The sequence below is a fragment of the Podarcis liolepis genome (assembly GCF_965112155.1).
Source record: "Podarcis liolepis genome assembly, chromosome: 13".
Taxonomy (NCBI): Eukaryota; Metazoa; Chordata; class Lepidosauria; order Squamata; family Lacertidae; genus Podarcis; species Podarcis liolepis.
The window spans coordinates 18,307,339-18,331,120 of NC_139573.1; the positions used below are offsets into that span (position 1 = coordinate 18,307,339).

General features: G+C 44.6%; 1 protein-coding gene across 1 annotated transcript; it reads left to right on the forward strand.

Annotated features, from left to right (window-relative positions):
* On the forward strand, window positions 1-19,298 carry U2AF2 (U2 small nuclear RNA auxiliary factor 2). The gene is made up of 12 exons (XM_083469330.1): window positions 1-548; window positions 6,582-6,717; window positions 8,027-8,056; window positions 9,096-9,199; window positions 10,141-10,292; window positions 11,659-11,775; window positions 12,281-12,419; window positions 12,589-12,668; window positions 12,868-12,990; window positions 16,528-16,614; window positions 17,539-17,787; window positions 18,751-19,298. Exons 1-12 carry the CDS (start codon window positions 500-502, stop codon window positions 18,883-18,885), a joined length of 1,401 nt encoding a protein of 466 aa, XP_083325456.1. The 5' UTR covers window positions 1-499; the 3' UTR covers window positions 18,886-19,298.
* The last annotated feature ends 4,484 nt before the right edge of the window (window positions 19,299-23,782 follow it).

The window sequence follows — 23,782 nt, forward strand, 5'->3', positions numbered from 1 at the left end:
AAACAGTTGTGGAAGACTCGGGAGAAGCCGCGCTCTCTTTATTCTCCCCTCCCTCCTTTTAAGCGGGAGCTCGAACGGAAGAGCCAAACATACGGCGCTAAGAAACAGACGCTAGCGGAAGTACCCGAGGCTCTCCGGAAAATTCCGAAGGCGCGGGGTTCTGCCTTCCCCGAGGCTCTCCGGAAAAACTCGAAGGCACGGGAGGGGGGAGGGGGGGCGGCCTCTCCCGAGCGTTCCTGGGAAGGCTCTCTGAATAAAGAAAAGCGAGCGAGGCTTTGTCCTAGAGAGGTTAAGGAGGCCGCCGAGCGTATTTCGAAAGCGTCTTCCGGAGATAGCCGAGCGTTTCCGTTAACACCCGAAGCTGCCGCCGGAAGTTGCCGAACTCAAGGGAAGGAGCCCCTGCGGCCTAGTGCGTGAGGAGGAGCTGGAGAGCGAGAGCTACTAGAGCAGCTGCGAGGCCGCGTTCAGGCCGCCCTCCTCCGTCCCGTCTCCGTTAACCATGTCCGACTTCGACGAGTTCGAGCGGCAGCTCAACGAAAACAAACAAGGTGAGCGGACAAAGGGGCGGGCGGGCCGAGAGGGGGTGGGGGAGAGAGAGAAAGCGAGCGAGGGAGGCGGCCCTCTTCGACATTGATGGCTCTCTTGCGCCCGCCACACGCTCTTCACGACGGGCCCTGAGCTGCCCTGGAGCGGGTGGGGTGGGGGCGGCTAAATGGCCCTCCCATCAACGGTGGAGACCCGAGTTAGGCCGAAGAGCGCGTGTGTTTGTGCGCGGCGACGGGGGGAGGGGCGGCCGGCCGGCTCTCGCGTGTCCGGCCACTTCCTTTTCCCTCTCGCTTTATTTGGCGGGAGTTTGGTCGTGGGGGTAACGGCAGCTGGGGAAGCGGGGGAGGGAAGAGAGGCGAGGAGAACCGTTGGTGGCCCTGCGCGCGCGCCCTTAACGGAGTGGCGCGTGGCGGGGCTACGGAATGCGGGGAGGGCTCTTTCCCTCTCGGGCCACTTTCTGCCCCAGGAGGCGGACTCTGAGAGGAAAGGGACCTGGAGTCCGTTTTGTTCACTCTCTTGGGGAAAGAGGGAGGCTGCCTAGTTGTTATTACACCGTCCCCGCCCCCCAAAACAACAACTTTCCTCGCTTAGTTGCCTCCTGCAAAGAAGGCACACGATGCAGCCTTTACGCCGCGGGGAGCAAAGGATGATGGAAGAAAGGAGGGCCAAGTAAATAAGTAACTGGTTCTCCCGCCCACTCCCAGTGCAGGATTTGCGTTAGGGAAGGTGGGTTGTAAACTTGAGAAATGGGAGGGGAATGTTTGTTCATCTCGGTAAGTATTCCTCCGTGCGGAGAGGCAGAGGTTGCACAGGAATTCGGAAAGGAGGCTTTCCCAACCCTACTTGGGACCCATTTGCATGTATAGCGTGCTGTGTACCACTGAGCAACACCCTTCTTTCCTTCCTCTCAAAACTCTCACGTTTGTGGGTTTTCTTACTATTTTTATCTCATCCTTTAGGGAGATGAAAGTAACATATGGCGATACCCACACACCCCTTTTGCCCTCACAACAATCCAGGGATGGGTAGATGAGGCTGAGATGGTGACTGGCCCAAGATTATGCTGTGAGCTTCTTCACTGAGTGGGGATTTGAAGCCGGATCTCACCATTCTGATGTTAGCAACTATGCAACTTTGGCTCTCACATCTCTTGTCTCTCTTCCCACCTCCCACTTATTTATCCTGGCCTTCCATAAATCTCATGAACTTTCCTCACAACCATGAGGTAGTCTGTGCTTAGAGTGAATGACTTGCCCAAGGATCCAATCTCCAGTAGTCCTCATCCAGAGCTGCCCACTACACCACAGGAGCTGAACCACATTTCTTCTTTTCCCTACATTATAGAATCATAGTTGGAAGGGACCCTGAGGATCATCTAGTCCAACCGCCTGGATATGAAGCTGTCCCTTACGGGGAATATACAGCTGTCCCTTACTGGGATTAAACCTGCAACCATGATGTTACCAGCACCACACTCTGAGCCAGCTGGGCTATCCAGCCTTTCCTCAGTCCACTAAGTTTTGGGGGGAACGTCCAGATTTACATACAACTCAACCAACACACATTAATTAGATTTCCCCCTATCAGTACTTATACTAAATTCACTTGGCCTGAGGCACTACTTTGCACGCATGCACACACTTTCAACTGGTTGCCAGCATAATGGAAAACTACTGTGTCAGAGGAGCTTGCTGGTGTTCTCTTTGGAGTGGATCTCTTTTAAAACAAGCTGCTTAGCATGGACACTGAGTAAAGTATTGTCTTTCCTTCTTGGGCCTGGTTTTCAACCACCTGCAAAATACATTACCCCATTTCTCTTCATTCGGCTCTTTTCTCCACCTTTTTACAAATCTTAGCTGATTAGAAAGGCCACATCACTCTCACTTACCTGAGGGTATGAGCACCTATGAATCAGTATCTTAGGCACAAGTCCACTACAGCGGTACCTCTGAAGCGAACGCAACCCGCATGTGTGCAGGTCGCGATTCACTGCTTCTGCACATGTGCGTGACGTCATTTTGAGTGTCTGTGCATGCACAAGCGGTGAAACCCAGAAGTAATGTGCTCTGTTACTTCCGGGTTGCTGCAGAGCGCAACCCGAAAAGGCTCAACCTCAAGCAACTTCAATCCGAGGTATGACTGTACTCCATATTGGATCCCCAATAGAGATACACGTTGGCTCCTTTCTCGATAGCATTACTTTACTCTTGCATATTTTTGGTGGTGCTTCCTGTGATGCACTGGGGACAAATACAACACAAAATGATTCCCTTAGTGCAGGCATGGCCAAACTTGGCCCTCCAGAAGTTTTGGGACTACAACTCCCTGGTCCCTGGTCAACTCCCTGGTCAACTACAACATCCCTGGTCGGGGATGATTGGAATTGTAGTCCCAAATATCTGGAGGGCCGAGTTTGGCCATGCCTGCCTTAGGGCAAGGTGGTCCCAGACTGCTTAGCCCAGGGGTCAGGGAAGATGGGAGTAGCAGTCCAGCAACATCTGAAGGACCACAGGCTGCTCCTTGCTTTAGGCAGCAATCCCACAGTATTTATTTCATAGCCAAGTGTTCACATGAATACAGACAGAATGCAACCTTGAAATGCAACTGCAAAAATTGCCTGTCCGCATGGAAAAAGAAAATGCAAGCTACCAACATTTGTAAGGCATCTCTGCCTAATTAATTGAGGGCTGTTTTGTTTGCCCCAGGCGATCAGACTAGTTGCTATTTGCAGGCGTGGCATAAGGTGGACGTTTTTAATAGGGCATGCCTTACTATCATACTAATCACAGAGTTTTTAGTAGAGACATGTGCACTCTGGAAATTTCCTAGGATCTGATTTGTCCAGACTCTTCTAATGGGCTGTATGTGATAATGTCATTCTGATTCTGAAAAAGGGCATGGTAGCGCAAACTCACCCTGTCTAGTATAATAGGCAGTTGGATGTAAGTAGTAGCTGATCACTGCTATCTATGGCAAACTGTATAAGCAACTGTTGTATGTACAAATACCAGTTATACATACCAGTTATGTCCACAAATTCTCTTGTGGCAAGTGTTCCGCCTGCCCTCTGACATACCCCAAGCAGCTGTAGAGTGGGGGTGGGGGTTTTCCTGACAGTTGCTCTTCTGCTGGGGCAATTCCTGCTCAGCCCCAAGGTGGGGCTGCACTTCTTTACTACTTCAAAATAACAAGCTCCAGTCATCTTTTCCAACTTCAGCCTTGAAACAGACAGTTGTCATTTACTTCACAAGGGTCAAAGATCAAGCTCTTGACCCTTGAGGGAGGGACAGGCTCCTAGTAACCACAAACTTTAGTTGCCTATCAATGTCAGTCAATATGGGCCTCTGGTAGTGGTTCCCAGTGGTGAGATGGACCTCCCCTGGGTGCATAAATTTCCAGCAAAGGAATTGACCCCTGAGGTAGGTAGCTGGCAAGACCTGGGTAGGTTGAATGCCATCTGATAGCGTCCTTACTACCCAGTTATCTCAGTTGGATTTGTGAAGTAGGAATTCAAAATTGCTGCTCGTGTATGACTTCAGGAAGTGATCAGAGATTCTGTTCTATTCCTTTTCTAAGGCTAGTGCAGGGTTACCATTCAAATCTGCAGACACACACAATAATAGGCTATTTGCCTTTGACAATGTGAAAGGATCTTCACAGTTTCATTTAACAATATATTTTTGATGCTGGACTGGGACCCCAGAAGATTGTGTTCATTTAGCAGGCATGAGGGGAAGCATTCAAAAAGTTTTTAAAAAGTATGAAATGGTCTTGTATTTTGCCTTGGATCTAGAATCCCTAGCAAAGACTGTGTGGGGCAGAATGTAGGAGTGACAGGGCCTCAAAGGAATGTTTTCGGCTCATAAACGCCTTTTGAAGAAAGCCATTTAGCACTACATTTTGCACTAAAACTGCCCAAGGCAGGAATGGATTCCTGTGTAAAACAAAGATGAGTGAGTTGGATTGATAGCCTGTGGTAATAGGAGAAAACAGGGTCTTCTTGGAACTTCAAAAATAAGTGTTGGTCTTCTCCTTGGAACTTCAAAAATAAGTGTTGGTACCACATCACTGTTTTGTTTGTTTCGCTTCCTTGCACTGAAAATAAACCAAAAGCACTGCAGATTTCACCTATATGGACCTCTGCTTTGCTTTGGTTCTCCCAAGGCAGAAACCCAAACATTCCTGTTACCAGAGAGCCTTAACACCCCCAAGCCTTGCATGATACAGCAACAGATGTGCCATTACAAATACTGCTTTGTGCTGGTCATTGTACAACATTGCTCTGTATTGTTCCTTTCCAGCACAGCTGCATGAGTTGTCGCTAGTGTCCAAAACAGTTCTTTATGTCACAATTTGAATTCTGCTGCTTGATGTTGGTGTGTTAATTCTGACTTGCTTCACTCCAAATAAAAAGAAGCAGTAGTTGCTGAAAAGAAGCATCCTGTTTGTAGGAGTCAGTCTTGTGCAGAACCAAGAAAATGTTTTTATTTCTAGGAGACAATAGAAGCTGAGGTAGCCAGGTATTTTATTTTTATTTTATTTATTTATTTATCTATCTGTTGTGCAGCATTAAAAGAGGGCAGGGTTATAAATTTATGGGGCATAAGAAGAAACCCAGATTCTGCAGTTGTCATGATTGATTTCACTTGGAATAAAATATGTAAAATTATGAACTGCTTCAAGTACTGAAGGCAATGACTAGAACATTCAGAAGGCATTCTAGAGGAGGGGGTGCTGTGGAGAGCAGTAATCAAGACAGGCATCTGGCTCAAATCTTTTGTTTGTCAGTTTTTAGCTAAATGATAGATGATAGCTGCAGCTTCTTTAGCTGCTGTTTTTAAAAAATGGAAAGCAGAGATACTTGGAATATAAACAGCAAAAACAGCACCTTACAGCATTTTCTTCCTAGTGTATCCTTTTCAATCATCCAGTTCTTCCTTAGAAGAGTTTGCAGCCTCTGATTTCATGCATTTACTTTAAGAGACCCATCAATAACAGTTTTAACTTCCCAAAGATTGAGCCATGTTAATTCCTTGGAGCATCAGGACTTTTCTTTCCTCAAAAAGAGCCCCAGCTTGCTAGATTTGGTAAAAGCTGATCTTGAGATAATCACACCTTGCTAAAATTTATCTCATGAATGTTAGCAATGGGAAACTAGAAAGAACCTCCTATCCTGCCTCTTTATAGCTTCTCGCTGACCCCTTTTTCCAAGGGCAGTTATTGCCCATTGTCATCTACAAGTGTGGCCAATTTAATTATGGCCTTTTATAGAGAATGGTAGGTGCTGAACTTGATTTAGGGCAGACATGACCCTCTAGATCAGTGTTTCCCAACCTTGGGCCTCCAGCTGTTTTTGGACTACAACTCCCATCATCCCTAGCTAGCAAGACCAGTGGTCAGGGATGATGGGAATTGTAGTTCAAAAACAGCTGGAGGCCCAAGGTTGGGAAACACTGCTCTAGATGTTAAATTCCAACTCACATCTGCCCTAATCACCATGAGCAATGGCCAGAGATGATGGACTTGTAGTCTGGCAGCATCTGAAGAACCACAGCTTATCAACTCCTGATTGAGGAGATGTACAGGCACAAAATATCATATCCCAAATCCTTGTTAAGCATAGGCACAACCTATCTACAAAAACACACAGCCTAACCAGCCTGTCAAGTTTATTCTTGGCACATGAGGGCTTTCTGACCCTTCTTCTCATTAGCAGCTGCCACTGTTGTACTGGATAAATACCTGTTCATGAGATGATCTGTTGCCATACAGCATTTGTGAGTTTGGTAATTTGCAACCAGACAAGACTCATAAGAAATGGGTCTATCAAGTTACATCACTCTTGAAGCAGTGGCTGTTGAGAGTAACCTGGGGAAATGCACCCTTGGTTTTTACATACCACACATTTCCAATTTTATGAGTATATTTGAGTTGATTTTCCTAGGGGGAGTGGTAAGAGTTTGTGATAACCAGAAGTGTGACCTCCATTCCTATGTTGCAACCATTAGCGTATCAAGCTCTTCTCTCGTCTTTAGAACGCGACAAAGAGAATCGTCACCGGAAACGCAGCCACAGTCGCTCACGGAGTCGTGACAGGAAACGCCGCAGTCGCAGCCGTGACAGGCGCAACAGGGATCAGCGCAGTGTTTCACGGGATCGCAGGAGACGCAGGTATGGGTTGCAGAATGAAGAGCTTGGGTTTTCCTTGGGTTTCTACTTTTTTGGGTCCAGCAATATGCTCAAGCCCTGGTCAAAACCGTAGATGCATAAGATTCATTGGGACAAACTTAGTCCTGCCTCATTCATTTTCTGTTATCCATGAAGAAGTTGTTCTTAACTGAGCAGACCTGTCTTAAGAGGCTCTCTCATCCTTATGCTGACTTTTTGCTGAAAGAAGCTCTTTGCAAACATCAAGGAGCTTTTTAACCCTTGTATTCAAAGCTTCCAAGTACCATCTCTGTTTTTTTGAGATGCTAATTATTTATAAAGTGCCTGATTAGGATCTGTACATAAAAATAAACTTCCTCTGCATGGAGACCTACAATTTAATTTCTGTTGTATGTATGTCAAAATCATGATTTGAAACATGTTAGTAGAAGAACAAGATGGTGGGTATTCATATGGGAAAGAAAGCTTAAGGGCTCTTTCTGGTATAGAACCACTTGGGATTCATTAATTTTTAGAAAGAAAGGCAGTACTGTGTCAACTTCTGAAATAGCCTCTGTGTGTGCGTGCGCATGCACACAGAGTTCCTATCTTAGTGACCGAGATTGGAAAGCACCATAACTGCTCTACAGATAAAATTAGTGTCTTGGTTCTGTTGCTTATTTGATGCTGAAATTTGTTAATCAGGTTGAATACAACTTAAATACATATACTCTGGTTTTTTTTTAAAAGGGGGTTGTTGTAACTGTTTTAGGTTTTTTGTTATTGTTTGCCAGTAGCTTTGATTCTCCTTGGAGCAATGGACAGGATAGAAATCTTTAAATTAAATAATAATCTCATCTCCTGCTAGTCAGCACACTTCCATTTTCTTGGCTCAGATGTGTGTTGCAGCCCTATCACCACTGTCTGCCGTTGCTCTATGTGCATGTAATGCAACTATGAAAGTCAGAGAACGGTTTGATTAACGTCTTTGAAAAGCTCAGCATCTTGTTCACGGATGCTAATAAAGCACTGGTTTATTTCTGCTGTCTAACATCCTCTCTAGACAGATGCACTGTCTAGTGTAAGTTTGACTATTCTCTCTCCCTTTTTCTTAACGAAGTTACAAAATTATCTGTTGCTGCATTAATAGATCAGTGATGGTCTCTGCAGATCCCTCTGATCCACCCCCCGCCCAATTGCCATACGCTATTGTTTCTTGGACCACAGTCTCTGTCAGGGCACATGGGGCCCTGCTGCTGTTACTGAGTTGGCTGCCTGGGCCTGTTGTATCCACCAGGAATGGTTACAAACCCATTTTGTTTCTCAATTTCAGATCACCCCTAAGCCTAGCGGGTCCCCTGAGGTGAGTATTGCTACTTCTTCCTTGTGCTGACAGGGTTGTCACTTCCACAGTTAACAAAGGCAGCCATGCAATCAGATCTTGGGTGCAGATACAATTATCACATTCAGTGCTGGGATTCATCCTGGGGGTTACTATTAAAAGGGATCTGCCCTGGAGTCTTTATGTCAGGGTGGATTTGATTTAAATCAGATCGATTTAAATCACTAGTCCGTAAGACTTGATTTAAATCTCTCTCTTTTTTTAACAGAAAGACTTATTCTTGCTGGCATAATCTTAATATTTACAACCAGATCAAGGTTTCATTTTTATAATAATAAATTTTCAGAGTAGTTTTTACAGTTAAATCAAAAATTCCTGATTTGGTTATACTATTAGAAATACATAGGCAGATAATTATGAAATTATTGTGAGGTTTAATAAATTAACTGTTTATATTTGGACAACTTTTCTGCTGCACTTTATTGGAAGGAGAAAAATTGTCATTTCCTTAATAACAATTTAAACAATTTATTTAACTAAAGCAATAACATTATAGCATACATATCCATGTTTGTTAACTGATGTGGTTAAACTTTAAAAAAACAACAACTTAGACTGAGTTTTAGCACACGTGAAAAACTTAACAACAAATCCTTATTTCCTGATGAGTAGCCTCAAAGAAATCCATTTCTTTATATATATATATATATATATATTAAATATATATATAATAAATATATATATATATTAAAATCATTGATTTTTATCCACCCTGGTCTATGTAGATCAGGCTTCCTCAACCTCGGCCCTCCAGATGTTTTGGGACTACAATTCCCATCATCCCTGACCACTGGTCCTGCTAGCTAGGGATCATGGGAGCTGTAGGCCAAAAACATTTGGAGGGCCGAGGTTGAGGAAGCCTGATGTAGATGGTCTCCCAAACTGAAACAAGTGTAGAGTGGACATGACTGGTACATTAATCTTCATATTACATTCAACAGAAGCCCAAGTGCTCTTTCCATTTCCAGCTGACCTTTTCCTCCCTGTCTTCCTTCCACAGCCGTTCTCCCAGGCATGAGAAGAAGAAGAAGGTTCGCAAGTACTGGGATGTCCCGCCCCCAGGCTTTGAACACATCACTCCCATGCAGTATAAAGCCATGCAAGGTGGGCCTGCTTCCGCTTCAGTCACCTTGCCTTAATGTATTGTAAAACAGTGTTATATGTTGCAACTACTTGAGCATGTTCCTCTACCATGCAAATTAATGGAAATACAAACTTGTGTTGACCTTTGGAGGTTCTTATTTTCCTTCTGAAATGTTCTCCCAATTTCAAGCATGCATCTCCATTCCTGAAGAAATCAAATTGAAGTCAGATGTTTTCCCTTGGTGGAGGAAGAACTCTGGGTCAATTTTTCTCACTACACAGCTAGGCAAATAAGTGGGCTTCACTTGGTTCTCTTTTTGATTTTACATTTAAAATATGTCTGCTTTAACTGGGAAAAAGTCTCTTAACGTTGCCATATGAATGTTGAAAACTGCCAACTCATTTATCTACTATCTGAATCTAGATCTCTTTTTCTCTCCTTGATTCTGGTACTTGAGGTTGGTGTTCTGCTATTGCACTTAAACAGACATATTCCTACATCTGTGAGTGCTAAAATCCTTAAATTAGGATTATCGGCCAATTATAAGAAAAAAATCATTTGTGCTTGGAAGCTGCTTAAAGATTGGATATTGTCTTACCTGTTTTTTTGAAAATGATATTTTTGAAAATGATATTTTGTCCAGAAATAGAGAAGTAACTTGTTAGACTTGTGATTTCAGAAAATGGTTTACTTGCTAGGTCTCATCTCCACCCTCACCTCTCCCCACCCCACTTAATGGCATGTCATTTGTTTATTATCATATAAACCAACTGGAAATCACTTGGAATAAAATGTGGTATATAAGCAATAATCATAATTTACTTGTGTCAGTTCCTCTAAAAAGTGAATGCTGTGTAGTTTTGTTATCAGTCTCTCCAAATGAGGAGTGATATGCCTTGTGATATTTCCAGATTAGAATCTTCAATTTTTAATAGCTAGTCTTGTTTTTCCCCTTACCTAGCTGCTGGGCAAATTCCAGCTACAGCCCTCCTGCCAACGATGACCCCTGATGGACTGGCAGTGACTCCCACTCCTGTGCCAGTAGTAGGCAGCCAGATGACACGGCAAGCCCGGCGTCTCTACGTGGGAAATATCCCCTTTGGAATCACTGAGGTACTTGCTTGTTCCCTCAGATGTGCCTCTGAACCCATTGGTGTATTTTCTCTCTTGGGTTAGGGGTGTTGAAAGGAAGATGCTTTGCTGAAAATTTGGGGGAATAAGTTCACAGTGAAAACACGAGCCAGGTGAGGCTGAATTCAGCATTCAGATCTCTTCATCCTGCTAACAGGACTCCAAAATTGTGTCAGGACAATGCAGCAGGTGCCAGAATTATGTTGGATTGTGACAGCCATGTGCTCCTGGCTTCATCTTTCTTTAATCACCTAGTTCTTAAATATTCCTTTCTGAGAGATCATGTTTTAGACCAGGTCTTTTGAAATGTGAGAGTTAACTGCAATGCTCTTCTCTTTTGGAATTGAGTAAATTACAAATTCTTCAGTCCTTAACAATGGAGGGGGGGGCGTGCCGTAGGAAAGAAGTTTCATGTTTTCTCTCATGTTCAAAATGGTAGGGAGTTGAGGTTGGTAATCTGGCTGCAGAGGCTTATAATTGCTGTTCTATTTTTGATGGCCACTTTCTCTTCCCCCAAGTACATTAGTTTCTTCTTTCACGTTTCTTTCAGGGTTTACCAAGTGTTCAGGTGGGAACGAATTGTTCCAATATTAGAATGGCAAATTACTGTGGATTGGGATATTTGCTTTCTGTAGTACCAAGCAAGGTGACTCGCTTGAGCCTTTGCAATGTTTTTACTAAGCTGGAACTTAAGAGTTAGAACTATGCAGTATTCCAGCATTGCTTCCAGTCCTCCTTTTTCACTGTCCAAATCTGTCAAGGGACATTACTGTGTGACACAGATGAAGGGATTTTATTTCCAAAAGGGCTATACATAATCTGCCATACCTTTTGAGGTGAACCAACTGTAATCCCTTTCCAGAACTCTTAATTCATACCCTCCTTCTGCACACATGGTATGCCTCTGGCAGAGAAGACCAAATATCTGGAACAGCGGTAGATTCAGAGTAAAGAAAAACAGCTATTTGGGTGGAAATTGGAAATAATAATATTTGGGCTGTAATCCTATACATACTTGGAATAAGTCCCACTGAATTTAGTGTTGCCTCTGTCTGGGTAGACTCGTATAGAAGTGCACTGTTAGTGCCTAAATGACCAGGGAATTAAATATGGGTGGTCATTATTTGAATATCTCTACCAAAAAAAAAAAAAGACCAAAGAGTTGTTTCCATTTCTTTTTAAAGTGGATAATGTGTGGGACTGCAATCCCCCCGTAGCCCCAAAGTTTGCTACCATCGCAGCAGGCAAGTAGGCAGTTTTGCTTTGTAATCCATTTGTGATCCTGAAGGCCTTTCTAGTGTGTGACATAAAACCTCCCCTTTTCCATTCTCTCCGTGACCCCCAACAGGAGGCTATGATGGATTTCTTCAATGCTCAGATGCGCCTTGGTGGCCTTACCCAGGCTCCTGGGAACCCTGTCTTGGCAGTGCAGATAAACCAGGACAAGAACTTTGCATTTTTGGAGGTAAGCTGAGGCATGTACATGCATTGAGGCAAGTGTAAGAGGGCACTTCAGATGGGTGTGAGTCCAACATGCAGAATATGACAAGTTTAGAATTTCATATAATCTGTTGGTGGGAGAGGACAGGAGAGAGTTTGGCTAGGCTTTTCTGGATGCAGGGGATTCTGAGCAATTCCTTGCTTATTTATATAGATAACATGATTTTTATTGTGGAATTTGCTCTAGAATGTGGGACACACTTGGTGGAAATTCCATTCATTGTATACATGCAGAGTATATGACTTAGATAACAACTTGATTCTATCACTTCCACAGTTTGTGTACTGACTGTTTAACCTCTTTCATCGCAAGGGTGGAATTCTTCCCTTAAGAACCCCCGAGTCAGCAATTTTCATTATCTGGCCCTTCAGTGCAGGCATCTAATCACCCCCCCCCCCAAGTAGGCCATACCACACATCCTTAACCTTTCACCTTCTCAGTTTCTGTTTGTTTGTTTTTGCTTCTGCAGTTTCGCTCTGTGGATGAAACTACCCAGGCTATGGCTTTTGATGGGATCATTTTCCAGGGACAGTCGCTGAAGATCAGGCGCCCACATGATTACCAACCGCTCCCTGGCATGTCTGAAAACCCTTCAGTCTATGTGCCAGGTGAGTATACTAGATGCACCCTGTTAACTAAGGAAGACCAAAGCGGATGGGCAGAGTTTTATGTGATTTACTGGATGAGACCCCACATAGTCTTCCCATATGTATTTGATCTGAAAATGTGACTGACACAAAACCCTTTCAACAGACCATGTTAACCCTTTCCCCACAGGAGTGGTGTCCACAGTGGTTCCAGACTCTGCTCATAAGCTGTTCATTGGGGGTCTGCCTAACTATCTTAACGATGATCAGGTGAGAAGCGGTTTCTTTCCTTCTCGCCCCCTTCCTCCTTTCCATTTAAGTGTCTTCATTTTATGGAGAGCCACTCTCCTTAGCTCAGCGCAGTGCTTAAAACGCCTGTGTGGGTGGCATGCAAGCATGATTGTATGCGCACACCCAAATGAAGTCCTTGTAGCTCACCTTTGTTTTTCCCTTGTCCTCTGCCTCTCAGGTCAAGGAGTTGCTCACTTCTTTTGGACCCCTGAAGGCTTTCAATTTGGTGAAGGACAGTGCCACTGGCCTGTCGAAAGGTTATGCCTTCTGTGAATATGTGGACATCAACGTCACAGACCAGGTAGGGCCAGCCTCTCTTCGTGGTGATCTCTTTTTATTTTTGTTCCGCAGCAGCTCGCCGACCTGCCCGTGGGGGGGTTCTTTATCCTTTGAGCAGGTGGGGTGTTTTTTTCTCTCCTCCCCTCTAGGGGGTGCCAGCTTTTCTCTCCTTACAGCACAGCTGCTGACTTAGCGGCAGACACCATCGAGTTAGTGTTCTGATCACTTCTGCTTTTTGTTCCCCCCAAAAAAACAACAACTCTCCCCGAATGTTAGTCGGAGAAGGCTTCGGCCTTTTTGCGAAGACCCCGGCCGCCGTGCCCGACCGAGAGCCGGTAAGAAGCCCTCCCCTCACCAGCCAGGGAAGAGCCGGGTCCGTAGCACATTTCACCTGTCCCACCCCCCAACCCCAACCCCAAGTGAATTCTCCATCCTGCACTCTTAAGAATAACTTGAGTTTCCTTTCTCTCGCTGTGCTTAGTGTTACAGCGGGAGGGGGTGGAACAGGCCCTTAACCTGCAGACATGCTCTGCTTGCTAACTCCAGCAGGAGTTGTTAAATGCAAGTTTTGGCATGTGTAATTATAAACCAAAGGAAAAGCACCCCGGTTTTCCCCTTGCCCCTGTTGGAGAGGGGGGGACCTGTGGTGGAGAGGAAACACCCCACAAATCCCTATAGGGTTCGGAGAGTGTCGGTGGTAACTTTGCATGCTGAGCGTAAGCTCTCATTTCTGGGTTGATCTCATAAGGGTTATGCATGTGGTTTTCTTTCATAATTGAGTGCCTCTGTTAGTGTGTATGGATATGTGTGTCTATATATACTTCCCACGCCTGCTTCCCGTCCCGTGCATTCTTTCTTCCCATATGTTACTTGGGAAATGTGTGTTTTCCCCATGCTCTTCTGGTCTCTCTGCATTCAGGAGAAAGCTGTGAGTTTTTAGCAAGAGCTAAAATCTTGGTTCAGACATTCAGAATTAGATGGTGCTCCTTTGAAAAAAAGAATTCTCAGATACTTAGAAAGGCATCAGAAGCAGAGGAGAATTTGCTGTGTTTGCTGAGAGTAGGGTGACTAGCAGCTTATTTAAACTGTAGGAAGGTAGATCTTTGTTAGATGCTATTGGGATAAATGTCTTGTGAATGAGACTCAGCAAGGAATCTGGGGTGATTGCTTTCAGGCCCCTTTTATGACTTTGGGATGTTGTCTGGGGTCTGGGTACACTAATTTAATCCCCCTTTCCTCTTACTGTACTCTCGGTGTCATCCCTTCCCCATTGTGTACTGTCTGTCAATGTGGTCTCTCCATGTGTGAGGCCCAGGGCAATTGCCTCATCAATTAATTAATTAAATTTCTATACTGCCCTACATCTGAGGATCACAGGCAGTTTATAGAGCCTGGCCTCAGGACAATGTGTTTGATTAAATGGTTTCCTCAAAGTACAATTCTGTTTTCAGGATTCTGTGTACTTGGACTCTCAACTACCAAATTCAGTTTTTAGCCTAGAACAAAGCATCCTAAATAAGCTTGGCTTTTAAAAAAAGCCAAGTTCTTTTGCAGTTATGAAGCGAAGCTTGAAATGGTTAGCAGGCGAGAGAGTAGCTGAGTATAGCCTGCTGTGGTCAAGAATGGAGATTTCAAGGTGGCTTAGAAAACACTTCTAAGTTTCTGCTCTTTTCTAAGGTTTCTATGAGATGTATGAATTAGCTTTAAGTGATGCTGACAGCACAGTCCAGTGATTGTTAACGTAGCTCTGTTGAAGAGAGTGAGATTTCTTACTCCCCAATCGTGCTTGAAGATTGCATCCTGAAAGTGCTGATCCAGGAGTAACTGCTACCATGCCATTCTCTGAGGCAAGGGAAAGTTAATACCCAATGCTCTTGGGAGTTAAAAGTACACCCATTCCCTGGCAAGAAGAAGTGATTCATGATGAATGGCAGTCAGCAGCAAGGTGACATGTTATCAGTCCATAATGTTGTATACAAAAGTGAGGGTTTGGCAAGAAATAGCATTACTGAAGACTATCCTGAAGTTAACTTTTAATTGGTTCACATAAAGGTTCCCTCCCCTTATTTATTAAAAATCAGTGTTTTGGGGTGCAAGAAGAAACATTACATAGAATCTGGCAAACAAAATATATAGAGTAACAGGATCTGGAGTGTGAGAGAGAACCCATGAATCCAGTGCTACACTTAAGTATCTCCGGAATTCAAAAAGATCTCAGCTCTCTTACAGTGCTTAAAGATTCAGTTCACAGTGCACTCAATATGACCTTGCTTTAGTTGCACAACTATTCTGAGAGGTGGTGGCCTACTCTCACTCCCCTGGGATGGGACTTGAACTCTGCTGTTCTGCATCCAAACTAAGAATGTCAGCTGTGTCAGTTTGTCTCTTGGTGCCATTTGCTCAGGCTTGTAATTTAGAAACGTTTTACAGATGGGATGCTGACAAAACTGGATGTTCTGAGCCCCAGCAGGTCCAAAATTTCCAACTTCACAGAAATTTAATGTATTGAGAGCTGTGAAAGTCAAGGTCTTGGGTGGCATACTGCATTGTCGAGGAGGGCAATTTAGGTTTAGGCCATCTGAGTGAGGAATTTGAAGAACAGGGGTGGGTGGATGCCAGTAAGTTACTGTGCAGGACACTGGTGTCCTGCTATTTTTGGTACTGGATACTGTGTCTAGTTGCTGCTCTGGCTGCTCATAACGTCCCACACACTCTAGAAGAGAGAGAGTTAATTGTGCCCCTTTAAAACGAAACTTGAGATTCTGCAGATGTTTGACCCTTACGTATGTTTGAAAGTTGCACAGTGCTTAGTAATAAGTCTCTGATCATGACTTGCCAGGCAAACTCATGAGTCACAACCAAGATGGGATTTGATTTGAATCCTATTTACAAAGACAAGACCACTGCTTCATCCACTGGATTGTACCAAGCAGAAGCGGGTGGGAGTGTGCCTTAAAGCCTGGACTCCTCCATTAGCTTGCCATGTTTTGCTGTATGCCTGAGGCAGATGGCTCTCTGTGGCCCCCATGAATGGAAAAGGGGTTGCTCAAGCTTGTACATTCGCATATGAGACTAGACTGGAAAGTAAACATTTCCTTGGTGTGAACCCTGGTAGTTAGGCCCCTGTTGGAGCTGGCTTAGTGAGGGGATGTGCAATTTAGAAGTATGTCAGCGACTACAGAGCAATGGAATTCACATTCTGGAAAAAGAACAGTTTGTCTATGCTAATGACATTTAGCTGAAGCTGAAACCTCACCTCTGCACTTTCTCCTTCATGCAGACAGTCCCTTAACCCCTTCCAACATTATGGTCTTTTTTTTAACCTTGGTTCTATGCCCATTTTGGGTCCCGGCAGGTAACTGAGCTAAATACGGTATTAATGCCATGGCAGTGCAGTTCAGGTAGGAGTCTGGTTGGGGGGCAAGGAAGAAGCCACCTTTGTGTGTGTGACTGTGTTGATGTTTTAGAGGTGGGGCCAGAGAGTGGATGGGTATGTGGCTGGTGGCCTTGGAGGCACAAGATTTGAAGTGTCTGGATTCACTTTTTTCTGCCCTCACAGGCCATCGCGGGCTTGAATGGCATGCAGCTGGGCGACAAGAAACTGTTGGTGCAGAGAGCCAGTGTCGGAGCCAAGAATGCTACTCTGGTGAGGAAGGAACGGAACTGCTGGGTGGTGGGAAGAGGGGGAGGATAGGACTGGTGCTGTGAAAGAGTAAGGTTTCTTGCATATATTTGTGTGGGGAGGGGGTTCAGGAAGGTGCCAAGTGGTTCAAGAAGAGTAGGTTTTATCAGTGGCTAGAGTATGAGAAGACTGTTGCCTTTTTGTTCTGCTTGTGAGCTTCCCAGAAGCATCTGATTGGCCACTGAGAAGCAGGATGCTCCTTTGGTCAGATGATCAAGGCTCTTTCTTTCTTTCACTGTCTTTCTCATGATTTCTCAATTTGGAATGCAGGGAGCTTCCCTATGTCACTAAAACATATGTTCAGCTCTCCCTCTGTGTATGTAACCAGGGCAAAATACTCTTTTAATCTGTCAGGGCCCAGTTCTGTCCTCATTGTGGTATTCAACAGATCTGGATCTGTGGTGTGTGGCAGCAGTACATGTGAAGCACCCCTGGTAAAATGTAAAAATGTCATTAAAAAAAGAGGGTTGGTGACTTTCTGTATTGATAATGACAAACAACCACCTGCATTAGTTTGATTAAGAGAATGTGGGATGGCACTCCTGTCAACTGATGTACTTGAGTTATATATCGGAGGAAGAGTTTGTTTGCCCTGAAAGGCAGGGCTTTAGAACCAGAGAGAAAGTTCCCAAGAGCCACATGCCAAAATCTTCATATAGCTGATAATACAAAGGATGACTTCAGTTGCCACCCCCCTTCCTTTTATGCCAATCATTGGAAAATAAGCTGTCCCCTGTGCTCTAAGAGGCAGAATTTCTGGGTTTAGTGGAAGGGAAACAATGCCAGGGCTCCGAGGCCAGGTCTTTGTGTAGAATTGTTTCATAGGAGGATGGGGTTTTGGCAGCAGTGGCATGGTACTCATGTCTGTTTCTTTCCTCTTCCCCACAGAGCACAATAAACCAGACCCCAGTGACCCTGCAGGTACCGGGCCTGATGAGCTCACAGGTGCAGATGGGAGGTCACCCCACGGAGGTGCTGTGCCTGATGAATATGGTGCTGCCCGAGGAGCTGCTGGATGACGAGGAGTATGAGGAGATCGTCGAGGATGTGCGCGATGAGTGTAGCAAGTATGGTGTTGTCAAGTCCATCGAGATTCCGAGGCCTGTTGATGGCGTTGAGGTGCCTGGCTGTGGCAAGGTACTTGGCAGTTGCTCATATTCATATTCTCTCTCTCTCTCTCTCTCTCTCTCTCTCTCTCTCTCTCTCTGTGGGTGGGTGGGTGGGTGGGTGTGATGGGTTTAGAACAGCAAAGTGGATAGGAACAAAGGAAGCAGCAGTCATGTCAGATCAAATGCTGCTGTTGCTAAACATTGCCTTAGCACTAGGTAGAAAGGGGAGGGCAAAGTACTGGATGGATTGCTGAAGTAACATGATTTGCCACTAGAAAGCTCAAACTCTAGCAGAAAGACATACTTTTACAAAGGCATGTCAGGATTGGATCACAGGAATGCAACTTGGCAGTTAACAAAAAAAGGGGTTTTGGGTACCAAGTACTGCAACCCTGACTCCTGCCACTTCTGATCCTTCTGGTATTCCCTCTCCAAAGCAGGATTTAAGAGGCGGTGGGTTGCAAAGTACTTTTGTTGGACTTAGGAGCCAGAACTCTTGGAGAGGTGGAAAAGCTTGAAATCTAGTTTGATGCCTTAAGTCCCTGTTAAAATCTTATTGCCACATCAGAGTTCTATGGTACTAGACTGATGTAAAACCAATCAGTGCAAATATCTTATTACGTTGAGAACTATAAAGCTGTGGTCAATTTGTCAGAGAATGGGTTGAGTTGTTTCAGCATAATTAGTCAAGAAAATAGGCTAGTCACAGACGAGAAGCATTCCTTGAAGGTTAGGTGTGTTGTGACAGCAGAGCTGGTGGCTCAGATACCTTCTTCATGCATGCCCACTCTTGTATATTATTATTATTATTATTTAATTAATAAAATTTATTATTTATACCCCGCCCATCTGGCGGATTTGCATCAGGGCTCTGGATCCAGATCTTACTCCTCCAGTTGCCCATCCACACAGCTGCCTATGGATGCAGTTTTAAATGGGGTAGGTATACTATTAATTCTTCTCCCTCCCCCCCCCCCAATCCTTCTTGTAGATCTTCGTGGAGTTCACATCTGTCTTCGACTGTCAGAAGGCCATGCAAGGCCTGACTGGGCGCAAGTTTGCGAATCGGGTCGTGGTGACCAAGTATTGCGACCCTGACTCCTATCATCGCCGAGACTTCTGGTAGCCCAACCATGAGCCAGGCATGGGGGTGTGGGGTGTTTTAAGGAGGCAGGGGCAGCTCGCTGGCCGGAGAGGCTCCTTTAGCAACATAGCCTGTTTATATTTTATGGCCAAAATCTCCTGTATTTTTTTTTCTTCCAATTGTCCCAATCCCTTCCTTTTCTATCCCTGCCACCAGTTCCCTCAGCCCACCCCACCCCCCTCGGTTTCCCAGTGATGGTTACTCTGTAGTAGAAATGTTGTCTTTTCCCCCCCATATCCCCATCCCTCTGTGATGTTTCTGATTTTTTCCTAAGAGGAGTTTTGCTCTAAAACAAGATGGGCCCGTTTTGTTGTATTTTCCTTTCCTCTGCGCTGTGTGTATGGACGACTATTTCTCTAGCATTGTCTCTCACAATTAAACATTTTTTCCAATTCCCTGGTGTCATTTGGACATCTGTTCTTTATGTTTCTAATCCACAGTTGCAAGTTAACAAGGGTGTGAGAATACCCAGCCCTTGGCCATAGGAAATTGCCTGGTTTATGTATAGATTTAATGCTGGGTAGTCCCAGGAACAAAAGACAGAGCAAAATGATAAATCTAAACTTTAGATAATTCCTTCTAAGGAAGCCAACTGTATTGTAGATTAGTATCTGTGTCTACCTGAAAAATTAAAGCAGCATTTTGTAATTAAGAAACTGGCCTAATCTACCATTACTTAAAAGTAAAATATTGACTGTCTCAGATGGCATCTTTGTCTTTAGGCCTGCCTACTGATGAATAACCTATACAATCTCACCTTTGTCTAATGGAAGAAGTAGCATATGTTAACTGTTTCACTGCTCTGCTGCTTAAAGTGCAGGTGGTCAGTCATTAGGGGTCCTTGACTGGCCGGAATACCAGTATACAGGGCTGTGTATGTACTCAATTTCACAGAAGTACATAATTCCCCCAAAACTCAACTTCTCTCTCTCTCTCTCTCTCTCTCTCTCTCTCTCTCTCTCTCTCTCTCTCTCTCTCGTGTACACACACACACTTTTTCTAGTCCTTATGATCACCGCTTCCTCTTGCCAGAAAACTGCAATGATCTCTCATCACACATAATTTATACAGGTTACAGAGCACAGCTTCTCTTTCTCCAGAATTTGGAGTTCCATCACTGCTGAATTTTGATTCCTTTAGCAAAGCGCCTGCAGCCCTGCCCGTATATATTATCAAGAAGGCTATGATTACAATACCACCTCGGTTAAAAGAACATCGAGTTTAAGTGATGTAAGCCACCTTGTTAAAAAATTGTATTAGAAAGGGATGTGCATCTTTATATAAAGAAAAATAAAGCTAATGAGCTTAGAGAGATTTCACTTCTAGCCTAATCCTGAACATGCTCACTTGGAATTAAATTGTATTTTGATCAGTGGGGCTTGGTGTCAGGTGGGTGCAGAACTGCAGCTAAAGTCTTGAAACTTAGTCAAACGGGAAGTAGCCTGGTAGCTGTTATCTATCCTGTCACAAGAAAATCCAAAGGGAAAGTGGTTAATGGAAAATATATTGCTGTTGCTGTTTAGTCGTGTCCGACTCTTCGTGACCCCATGGACCAGAGCACGTCAGGCACTCCTGTCTTCCACTGCCTCCCGCAGTTTGGTCAGACTCATGTTTGTGGCTTCGAGAACACTGTCTTCTCTTCTCATGAGGTGGCCAAAGTATTGGAGCCTCAGCTTCATGATCTGTCCTTCAGTGACCACTCAGGGCTGATTTCCTTAAGAATGGATGCGTTTGATTTAAAAAATTGCTTTTGAGATATGCTGAGATGTTGGACACTTTCTCAACATGTACATATTTTTTTAAAAAACCAAACAAACCAAAAAGTTCAACACTAGCAGTCTGAAGAAATACAGGTGTGTGTCTCCCCCACCCCACCCCTTAGGCAAGAGTTATATTCTGGGCTCCCACACCCATTTCTGAAATCCTATAAAGTGAGGAAAACCCTTTAAACACCTCTGATACACTCTCTTCAATCCATACAAAAAATACTGTATCCAAAAATACCCACAGCTAGAACTAAAGCCAGCAGCAGGCTGAAGTGTTACCCTGCAGATCAGTTGTTAGGCGGGAAGGTTGAGCAGCATAAACAGCTCCGCTGCACCTCCAATCTCTCTGGGGCTTCCTCCATCCTCACTGATGTCCCCTTCAGGCTCCTTGTGAGTCACAGTACTCTCCAGCTCTCTCATTTCTAGGTTTGAATCGATTTATTTCCTGGCATCTAGCGTATATGCAGTTGCACGCAGATGCCATGTTAGTGGGAGGATGCCTGTATATATTAGTACCAATAAACGCAAGCTTTAAGTTCAGGTGTTTCAGGGCTGCTCTGATTCTTGTTTCAGAGTGTCGAATGTGTACAACTTTTGGGATGAAACTGAGGCAACTCATATCACATTAGTAACCAAGCATGGGCTGGGTGGTTTGTGGTCTTGTCTATGCAAAAGCATGAGGGGCTGTGAGCCTGCCATTTGAAGGTGGTGCCTTGTCTAGTGCACCACCTAACATTATTTCTTTGTATGTTTCCCTTCTGCTGCCAGGACCTGGGTGTCCTGGTTAGGGAGTAGTAACTACTTATACTGGAGTTTACATTTTCAATTATTCATTCATTCATTCTATAAACTGGTGATTGCAGGATTCACACATGCTTTATAGGTCAAAAAAGCAATCTGTTTTGCCTGTAGTGAGACTAATGTCATTGTTTCTACATAACTCCTTCATTTCAAAGACTTGTTATTAATGACAGGTTCTTATTTATTTGCAAGACAAATTACAACACCAAGAGAAAAAGTAATGTTTAAAAACACAAAATCAACAATAAACAGATGTAAAATTTATTACAAATCAGTAGATCTGATGCATCAGCACAGCTGAATCTACCTTTAGGCAGGGCCTGTGCAAACAGGTGAGTGGCAGGTTGCTAAATGCCAGTATTATCTGTGCCTGCCTGATATTAATTGGAAGCACATTCTAAAGGACAGGTAGCTGCTGTGCTAAAGCCTCTGGTCTTAGTAGACATAAGACCAATCCAGGAGCATCCAGCACTGTTTCTTCTGGCGATCAAAGTCACCAGGTGGGAGTATACAAGGTAAGGTGCTCATAGCTTGTATAACTTGGCTGCAAGCTTTGTATGTCAACAGCAAGACCTTAAATTTGGCTGGCAGCTTTTTCAATACAGGTGTTGTTTGCTGTTGGCAGGGCACCTCTTTAACAGCTTTGCGGCAGTTTCCAAACCAAACCAATTGCAACAATCCACTTCTGACTTTTCTGACATTTTGGTTGGTCCTATTGCTATGTTGTGTTGATTTGTTGGGGGGACGGGACGACAGTTGCTGTGCAGATTTAAGATGCTGTAGCCTTCATTCTATTTTTCTAGAGAAACACAGAAACTGAACTTCTGTTGAGAATTTCAGACAGAACGAGGACCATTGTCCCTGATTTCTCTAGCTAACAGCAACTCATTGAACTCCAGTTCCCACAATTCTGGGAGGAGAGGGCTATTAAATAAAAGAAAGTGTGTCTGGCTGTTAACCAGAAGGTTGGTGGTTCAAGACCACCCAGGGATGGCCGTGGGCAGGATTCCTGCATCGCAGGGAGTTGGACTAGATGACTCTCGCGTTCCTTTCCAACTCTTAAGATTCTATTACATGTTTGGAGCGGTGGGGTGGCGGCGTCCTATGCAGAAAGCAAACCGTAAATACTGCCTATACTCCCAAAAAGCATCTGCAGAACACAGGAAGCATTCTGATTTCATTGTATTTTACACGTTGCTAAAGGTAGCATCTAGAACTTTTAAGCGCCAATTATTTCAGTGTAAAGTATGCAAGCGACGGGTGTAACTCTAAGGGGGTCCGCTGCTCAGCCTCTGTGGCCGCGTAAACCTGTGCAAAAGAAACGGGACTGCGATCCCAGTTGGCACTGTTCTTTCTCTGCACATCTATGCCAGCTCCGATTGGTCGACTCCCGAGGGTGCGCCCGAAAAGGGATGTCGGCGTTATAGAACTAGACAAAGTGAAAAGCCACCAGCGCCGCCGCTGTTCGTGACATTCCCTAACAGCGCAATCAATGTTATTGAGTTTTCCCCTTTGCTCTCCAATGCAAGGCGTAGGGACCGATCCTATACACACCTGGGAGTTAAATCCGTCAAATTCAGCAAGTCTCGCTTCGGCGGAGGCGCCCCTTCGCCAACCTGGTGCCCTGCCATCAGCTCATGGATTTAATTTCCGTTATTCACTCCTGGGACGAAACTGAGAGCTGCCCGTACAAAGTAATGCAGATATTCTAGATTTTAGAGTTCATACTGGGCAGAAGTGAGGCAGCGGTCAAGACGGGAGTTCTTGCTCGTTCTAACTGGGATCTTATTTCATGTGTTAAATAATGTTTGTGCGTATTTATTATATATATATTCATGAAAACCTGCTGAGACAATAAACATAAGGAAATAAATAGGGTGTTGCAGGACTCTTTTACGTCTAAACTTATGGGCTGGTCTTGTGTGTTGGTTCCGCATAGGCAGCACATTGCAATTTCCAATTCCCGATTCTCAAAATATCTACGGTCGATATCTGACTGACATGCCGGCACAAGCTCTATCCCATTTTAAAGATCACTTCAGGGGAGCTAGTGAACGTGCGAGACGAAAAGCAACGCCAGGATGAAGGAGCGCCGGAGAGACCCGCGTACAGTACTTTCCTATGATACACCCCGCTTCTGCCAAGCCCACTTTCCCTATCTCGGCGGCCTCCGTGCGTCTCGACACCCCTCCCATAGACTACCTTTGGTCTCACATCAGTTCCATCTCAATTATCTCTATGATGCCGGAAGTAGCGGTCATAGAAGCGGTAGCAGAAGAAGGGTGCGGGCGGAAGTGGGCGAGCGCTGGAGG

What these genes read in the sequence shown, in the direction of transcription:
- U2AF2 (XM_083469330.1), top strand. Translation starts at nt 500, where the DNA reads ATGTCCGACTTCGACGAGTTCGAGCGGCAGCTCAACGAAAACAAACAA. An exon ending in ACTATCTTAACGATGATCAG is followed by an intron (nt 12,669 to 12,867) that starts GTGAGAAGCGGT and finishes TCTGCCTCTCAG; the next exon opens with GTCAAGGAGTTGCTCACTTC. An exon ending in ACATCAACGTCACAGACCAG is followed by an intron (nt 12,991 to 16,527) that starts GTAGGGCCAGCC and finishes CTGCCCTCACAG; the next exon opens with GCCATCGCGGGCTTGAATGG.